General features: G+C 36.9%; 1 protein-coding gene across 1 annotated transcript; it reads left to right on the top strand.

Annotated features, from left to right (window-relative positions):
• Nucleotides 1-3,703: 3,703 nt before the first annotated feature.
• LOC140988334 (uncharacterized) lies at nt 3,704-5,393 on the top strand. Its single transcript, XM_073457363.1, has 4 exons — nt 3,704-3,850; nt 4,003-4,344; nt 4,432-4,517; nt 4,565-5,393. The coding sequence occupies exons 1-4, from the start codon at nt 3,704-3,706 to the stop codon at nt 5,391-5,393; spliced, it is 1,404 nt and encodes a 467-aa protein (XP_073313464.1).
• Nucleotides 5,394-8,372: the final 2,979 nt, after the last annotated feature.

Genomic DNA, 8,372 nt, shown 5'->3' on the forward strand with positions numbered 1-8,372 from the left:
TTTTTCAGTTTTAAAAAGGTGAGTGGCCGATTCTTTTCTTTCAAGTAGGCTAGGGTTTGTGATTTATTTTACACTTTAAATATTAGTTAAACACCTACAAGGCTTATTAGGCCTATTAAGCCATCTAATTAGGCCCATTAGTTAAATTAGAATTTAAATAAAATAATAACAAAGTTTTGATAAAATAAGTTCGTGAATTAAATAGCCGGACTGCTTAAAAGCTCGTATTTTAGTTGAAAAGCCAACACCGATAAAATTTACGTCCTGGCTTATTAAATCACCTCAAAACCCCATATTTTCAAAAATTCTAAAAGCATCAACCATATTTTAAATAATTAAAAATAATTATTTAATAAAAACATTTTACGTTTTTCAGCCTTCGGACCCCGTTCCTCGATCGTCACTTGAATATTCCTAAAAATACAATTTTATGCATGATGACAATAAAAATCTCATTTAGCATATGCACAAGTATGTCACATAATTAATTAGCAATTAAAATCAATTACTTACTCATTTTCAAATTTCCTAGATTTGCATGCGGTTGGATTACGTTGTCTAAATTTTGGACCTTACAGTTGTACACCATTAGTCCTTATGACCCGGAACAACATTGAGACTCTATATGCTAGCATTGCACTTTGACTTTGTTTAGCGACTCTCATGAGGTCATCAGGTGGCAAGGTTAGGTGTTCTGTCGAAACATATAGGATTCGATGCATTGTAATCGGGGATTCACTGCTTACCTTCGGGTATGGATATCCTATGTGATCTCATGTGTATGTAGTTTGAAATCTCTGATCAGAGTGTTGGAGGTAATTAAAAAAAGGGGTTTCTTAGATTACACCATCGATGCAACTACGACATGACACATAGTATCGATTTTTTGACAGCTATCGATGTACCAATAGTTGTCGAATCAGTCGGGATATATGAGATGAAGGGACCGTACTGTACTATCAGACTTGAGTTCTGACGTTCTTATTATCAATGAGTTGATAAATAAGAATGGAGCAACTAGGGTATGCTTATATAAGGACATGTTTAGTCCCGAATCATTTTGAGATGTGAACCCAAGGCTGGTTGTATCATTGAACGATTGAGGGTCACACAAGTGCTAACTTTCTAGATCCCGTTGAGAAAGAAAATAGTTCAATGTATTGAACGGCTTATAAATGAGTTTAGAAGCGCAAATAAAAAAATATAAATATGACTTCTATAAGAGGGTTATGGGGAATGTAACTTTTAATTTATGGAAATGTTCCTAAATTAAAAGTTGGCTCAAAAAAATAATATATTTGAAAATTGTGATTTTCATAAACATTATTATGGACTAAATTAAATTAATACAATTGTTGAATTAATTAAACACTAGTGGACCTAGTAGAGTCCAAATAATTAAATTAATTCAAGTCTCGAATTAATTAATAACATTGGGTCTTGTAGTGCCCAATAGAAAATAATTATTTAACTAGTGGGCTTGATTAAAATCAAGTAAAGTTTAAATGGTCTCAAATGTGTTTGAGACATTTAAATAAAAGTTCATAGGCTTTGTAATTGTTACAAGCCCAAATAAATTGCATACTTAAGAGATAAAAGGTTGGAAGCCAACTTTTGAGTTAAAGGCATGCATGACTTTGGAATACACTTTAACTTTTTACACAACCAAGAATATTCTTCTTTCCTATACATATGCAATGGCCGAAACTTCCTCTAGTTTTTCTTCAAATTTTTGCTTATTCATTTTGTTGAGTATTGCTTAAAATTCTTTTGTTTTTCATATTTGCTACACAACAATAGTGGGTGCTCATTTTTTTCTTCATGAAAAATATGACTTTTCGAAATTCCGTTCCGTATCCGGGCACCGTAACCGATCCTCTTTTATTAAACCTACATGTCCAGCCTAAAAAACCACTTATTCCAGCCTAGTTATAACCCACGAAACAACCCCGAAACGTTGCTGGAATTTTACTGCACGAGCTAACTGAAGACACTAGTGCACCAAACGTTCTATACTTTCGATCCTATCTCAAAACCACGTGGACCAGCACCTAACCAGCTATACTGAGACCATGTTCGAACCCAAGAGACTCCCCTGGACCGACCCTATCTGCCCTACTGCCCAAAACACCAGCCTCTTGCGATACCCACTGTAATATCCCAACCTTTTATCGTGTTATTGTTTATGGTGTTATTTTAGTGGTTCGGTGTGTAGAGATTATGGTTATTGGAGGGTTATGGTTTATTATAGTTATGGACATTTTATAAAGTTTTGTAATTGAGTTTATGGTAAATGATTATTGTTTATTGTGATGTTTATTGGAATAGTAAAGGTATGGTTATTGTTTTTGGTGTTATGTTTCATAGTTAATGATGATTATGGAATTATTGTTGTGATGGTTTTATGGATGATTTGAGGATGTATTTAGATGTTTAAATTTCATTGGTATTGTATGGGATTGGATGAGGATGCATTTTAGTTGTGTTGGTGATAATTTCAGGCACAGGATTAGCGCCGCAGCGCCGGGTAGCAGCGCTGCTGCACCGCGGCGCTTCCTGCGCCAACACGGAGGAGCCGCGGCGCTAGTCGAAGAAAATTGTTACTCGAAAAATGCGTTTTTGAGGGAATGGAAGGCTTCTTTATTGATTAGTCTAGAGTTTTCTACTCATTTCCTTCTCTTTCTTTATTTCTCCATCGGTTCTTGTCCTTTCTCCCTCAAACTTTCTCTCTTTCATTCCTAAACTCTAAGTTCAAGAATTTTAGTATATTTCTTAGCTTCTCCTACTAAGTTTCCAAGCTTCAAGGTAAGGATTCTATTTTTGGAGTTGTTAAGGGTTTGAGGTATTGAAAGTTTAAGTGGGATTGATGGATTCTTATAATTATTGGTGATGATTAATGGTTGAATTCATGTGTATTATTTCAGGAATTCCTTCAAGATAACCAAGTGCTTGTGGGTTGTAAGTAGAAACTTTCATTTGTGCTCACATGATATGTATATGTATAAAAGCCATGTTTATTCATGTCTAGCTCTTTCCATTGTTATATTCTTGACATTGTTATTGTTATATATCCATTGATCAAAAGAATATCCTTGAATTTATTGATAAAGGAGCTAGTAAACCATTGTGCCTACCAAATGTTTGTCAAATTGCTTCAATGAAATTCCTATGATTAAAGTCAAGGATTGATAGTAAATTAATGCATGTCATTGGCCAATTTCATGATTTAGAGTATCTCTCACACTTTTGATATTTATATCAAAGAGATAATTATCACAGGTCACAGGTCATAGAACTATCAATTCTTTTTCTTTAATTCATGCCACGAAATACAATATAGATTGTCTTGATATTTATTGTTCATTGAAGATAGTATTATTCAAGTTTCATTGCCATTTCCATAGCCATGTTTCAAGCCAAGCTTATGTATATGTTCTTGTTATGTATAGCTTTCTACTTATTGATTTTTATCTCATTCCACTTAATGTCATGTGATGCAGGTGACAAGAAAGAATGAAATGGATTGTCCAAGATGGAAGATGTCATATGGCATGATGAAGGGAAACTTTTGGCACTTTAAAAGCTTATTTTTGTTGGATTGAATTTTGGATAGACATATATGTTATAGCCTTCAACTTTTGGGAAATGACTTGTATATGTTGTTGTTGATATTTGGATGATGGTTTACTGTTAAAATTTACAAATGGTTATGTCCAAAGTTAATCAAGTTTTTGTTAATATGAAATTCATTGTGTTATGTTTCCCTTTAGAATGTAATGCTTCCGTGTATGTTATTTCTTTAAATGTATATGTCTTGGGTGTGGGGTGTTTCAATTGGTATCAGAGCAAGGTTTCTTCGGACTATATATGTTCTTCTACCTAGGACAATCCGGTATGTTTACGATCCTGCATCTATTGATTTTAACATTGATAAATGATTCTCTTTTATTGACATTGTTATCGTATTGTTCCCTAGCTATGTTAAAGTGAGCCTATGTGTAGAAAATACCTCCCAAGAGAAAGATTATCGAAGAGGATGATAGGACCCCTCCGACTGATAAGACTGTGAAAGTTGTTGATGAATTCAGTAAGCTATTAAAAGAACAAGCGAAAGTCCATGGCGAACAGATTCAACAATTATTGAGCATGCAAACTTCGACCCAGGATCGTGGCCAAGGGAGAGGTCAAGGTAGAACGGAAAGCGCTGAAGGTGGTTCTTATGAATTGTTCCGACGAATGAACCCTCCTGAATTTATTGGTGGTCCTGATCCACTAGTGGCTCTTGAATGGGTCAAATCATTGGAGGCTGTCTTTGATTTTTTGAAGTTCACTGATACAGATAAGGTGAGTTGTTCTTTTTTTATGTTGGTTAAAGCGGCTCGTATATGATGGGAAGTTACCAAGGTGACTGTGAATGTTCGTGAGTTAAAGTGGAACGAGTTCAAGGAACTATTATATGCCAAATATTTTTCAAGGGAAGTCAAGGCAAAGAAAATGAAAGAATTTCTTGAATTGAGGCAAGATTCTATGTCTGTCACTGAGTATACTATGAAATTTGAGGAAGGATGCGTCTTTGTCCCTTTATTGCTGGAAATGATAAAGATAAGGGGGAACACTTCCTTCGTGGTTTGAAGCCAGAGATTAGAGGTGACGTTCATATGTCAAAAGTGGTCACATATCAAGAGATTGTTGAGAGAGCTTTGCTTGCCGAGCATGATGAACAAGAGATCGAGAAGGAGCGACAGTTGAGACAACAAGCTTTCCAAGCAAGAGGTCAAGGGGCAAGTGCTAATGTTCGAGGTGGCCACAAAGGAAAATGTAAGATGGAGCAGCGTAATAAACCTCCTTTGTCTTCCTCGGAGACGGAGAGAGCGTTGTGTCCTAAGTGTGGCAAGTCACACAAGAGAGAATGTTTGATTACAAGTGGTCGATGTTATAGATGCAAAGAAATGGGGCACACGGCGCATAAGTGCCCTCTTGCTTCGAATCAAGGAAGAGTTCAAGGTAGAATTTTAGCAATGACTAAAGAAGGTGTTAATTCTGATTCTTCGGTAATATCAGGTAATATTTTAATATCTGGCAAGGAAGCACTTACATTAATTGATACTGGTGCGACACACTCTTTTATGTCTGAAGTGTTTGTGCATTCTTTATCTACTAAACAAACTATCATGTCTTTACACTTCAATATTGTTTTGCCCTCTGGAGATAAAATTTGTCCCACTAGTATCCTTAAGGCTTGTCCTGTACAAATGGGTACAAGATTATTTTTTGCTGATTTCATAGTTATTCCGAAGGTTGCTTTTGATGTTCTATTCGGTATGGACTGGTTGTCTGCCTATCATGCGGTGATTGACAGTGTGGGCAAGACAGTGAAGTTTTTATGGGGGTGACCATGAGAGTGATGTATTTGTTGATCTAGGCTCTTTGATGAGTATTCATATTATTTCTTGTCTACAAGCTACTAAATTGTTGCACAAAGGTTGTATTGGTTTTCTTGCTTCAGTGTTGGATGTACGAAAGGAAAGTAATATGCAACTGTAGAATCTTGATGTGGTGGAGGGTTATACTGATGTTTTTGCTGAGGAAGTACCTGGATTACCACTTGATCGAGAGGTGGAGTTTGTTATTGATTTAATTCCAGGTACAGATCCAATTTCTAAGGCTCCGTACAGAATGGCTCCGACCGAGATGAAAGAATTAAAGAATCAATTGCAGGAGCTATTAGATAAAAGTTTCATTCGTCCTAGTTCCTCGCCATGGGGAGCTCCAGTTCTATTCGTGAAAAAGAAAGATGGATCGTTGAGGTTATGTATTGACTACCGAGAACTCAATAAGGTAACTGTTAAGAAAAAATATCCTTTGCCAAGGATTGAGGATATTTTTGAACAATTGCAAGGTGCAGCAGTATTCTCGAAGATCGATCTTCTGTCCGGATATCATCAATTGAAGATGAAAAAAGAGGACATACCAAAGACTGCTTTTAGAACGAGGTATGGCCATTATGAATTTTTGGTGATTTCTTTTGGACTAACCAATGCTCCTTCAGTTTTCATCGATTTAATGAACCGTGTCTTTAAGCCGTATTTGGATACTTTTGTCATTGTTTTCATTGATGACATTTTGATCTACTCAAAGAAACGAGAACTTCATCGGGAGAATTTAAGAATTGTGTTGCAGCTATTGAGGGAGAAGCAATCGTATGCTAAGTTAAAAAAATGTGAATTTTGGTTAGAACAGGTGGCGTTTTTGGGCCATATTGTTTCCAGAGAGGGAATATCGGTAGATCCATCCAAGATTGAGTCCATTAAGCAATGGTCCATTCCAAAAACAGTTTCAGAGGTTAGAAGTTTTCTTGGTTTGGCAGGATATTACAGACGTTTTATAGCGGATTTTTCAAAGATAGCATTGCCACTGACAAGTTTGACACGGAAAGCTACCAAGTTCAAATGGACCATAGAGTGCCAACAAGCATTCCAAGCATTGAAAGATAAGTTGACTTCTACCCCTATATTAGTACTTCCTTGTGGTACTGAAGAATTTGTTGTGTATACAGATACTTCTAAGCAGGGGTTAGGTGCCGTACTGATGCAGCGTGGGAAAGTGATAGCTTATGCTTCTCATCAGTTGAAAGTGTAATGCCCCGAAAATTTAAAGGTCCACGCAAACCACATGCATGCAATTATTAAATTCTTTTGTATTTTAATTAAATGTTTTAATTGCATTAATTAATTATGTTGTGCATATTGGCATGTTTAAATTATATTTTCTACATGGTTGCATTAAAATGTATTTTTAAACGATATTCGAGTTGCGATCGAGGAACGGAGACCGAGGGCTGAAAAATAGAAAATGTTTTTATTTAAGCAATTGTTTTTAATTATTTAAATTAAGGGTGATGCTTTTTCTTATTTTTGAAAATATGGGATTTTTAGGTGATTTTATACGCCGAGACGTAATTTTTATTGGTGTTGGATTTTCAACAAAAATGCTAACGTTTTGCCAACCCGGCTAATAAATTCACAAAATTTATTAAACAAAATTATTTTTAATATTNGGCTTAGGCCCATTAACCATGTTAATTAGGCCCATTTAGCCCATTAGTGTTTAATTAGAATATTAAAAATAATTTTGTTTAATAAATTTTGTGAATTTATTAGCCGGGTTGGCAAAACGTTAGCATTTTTGTTGAAAATCCAACACCAATAAAAATTACGTCTCGGCGNGCACACACTCAATAATTTGCAAGAAAAAGTTTGAAGGCTTCAAGCAACTTCTAGCCAAGGTCGTCGTCGTCGTTCTTCGCAATTGTCAACAGTTTTTCGTGCGTAAAATACGCAAAGGCACGCTATATTCTCCTTTTACTCATCATCACATCATATTATGCATTTATATTTGAAATTTCATGAAAAATAAGGGAAACTTTGTTTTATTTTCGTTCATGCATCAAAGTTGAATTTTAAAGCTTGATTATTGTACCAAAACATGTTTATATGGTTACTAAAAGGGCTGTCATGGCTAGGATATAATTAAGTATGATATACACAAGTTTTAGAGTCATTTAAATCCACAAAAAACGGTGCACAAAACAATAACAGAAGCTGGAAACACAAATCACGTGTGTTTGTGTCTTGAGGGTTCGGTTTATGGGGTGAGTTGCTTGGCTTTGAGACGGCTTGGGACAAGGGCTAGCTAGGTATGTGGTTGAGTCAAGGGAAGAGTCCTAGCCATGCTAGGACTCGAGACAAGAGGCTGGGAAAGAGTCCTAGAAAGCTAGGACTCTAACCCGTGAAGCTCCATGAAAGCTGCGCAGGTACAGCAGCTGGTGCAGGGAAGAGGTGGCTCGGCTTGGGGCTCTGGGCTGGGCTAGGTCAAGTCATTAGGGTCCTAAGAGGGTTCACAAGGGTTAGGGTCAGGGGCTAGCTCGATTGGTTAGAGTTCTAGCAAGTTCGAAGAGTCCTTTGTCAAGTAAACGAGAGGTAGAAGCTCTTGGCAGCAAGTATGCGTGAGGTTGCTGTCAAGGTTCAGGTGGTTGTGCGTGAGTTCAAGGGCTTGGGCTGGCCTGGGCTGGGTCTGGGCATGGTCCACGGAGGGTTAGGGTCATGAGGGGTCGAGTGGTTAGCAGCTGGTAGTGTCCTAGAGGGAGAAGGAGTCCTATTGTCCAAAGGAAACTCAAATGCACACACTCATGCACTTGGGTTCAGGGTGCAGGGGCTTTAATGTGGGCCAGGGGCTTGTCAATAGGGTCCCTAGGTAGGTTGGCTAGGTTTTGGCTCAAATTGGCTCGGGCGTGGCTCGAGTAAATTGGGAGTTGGCTCGGTGGGTTCGCTAGTGTGTCAAAAACGAAAATTCAAGAACTAAAAATAGAACCA

The sequence above is a fragment of the Primulina huaijiensis genome, chromosome 11 (genome assembly GCF_012295235.1).
Source record: "Primulina huaijiensis isolate GDHJ02 chromosome 11, ASM1229523v2, whole genome shotgun sequence".
Taxonomy (NCBI): Eukaryota; Viridiplantae; Streptophyta; class Magnoliopsida; order Lamiales; family Gesneriaceae; genus Primulina; species Primulina huaijiensis.

Coding starts and splice junctions, on each gene's coding strand:
- LOC140988334 (XM_073457363.1), top strand. CDS start 3,704: ATGGTTATGTCCAAAGTTAATCAAGTTTTTGTTAATATGAAATTCATT. Junction 3,851..4,002: donor TCAATTGGTATCAGAGCAAG/GTTTCTTCGGAC, acceptor GCCTATGTGTAG/AAAATACCTCCCAAGAGAAA. Junction 4,518..4,564: donor AAAGAATTTCTTGAATTGAG/GCAAGATTCTAT, acceptor AATTTGAGGAAG/GATGCGTCTTTGTCCCTTTA.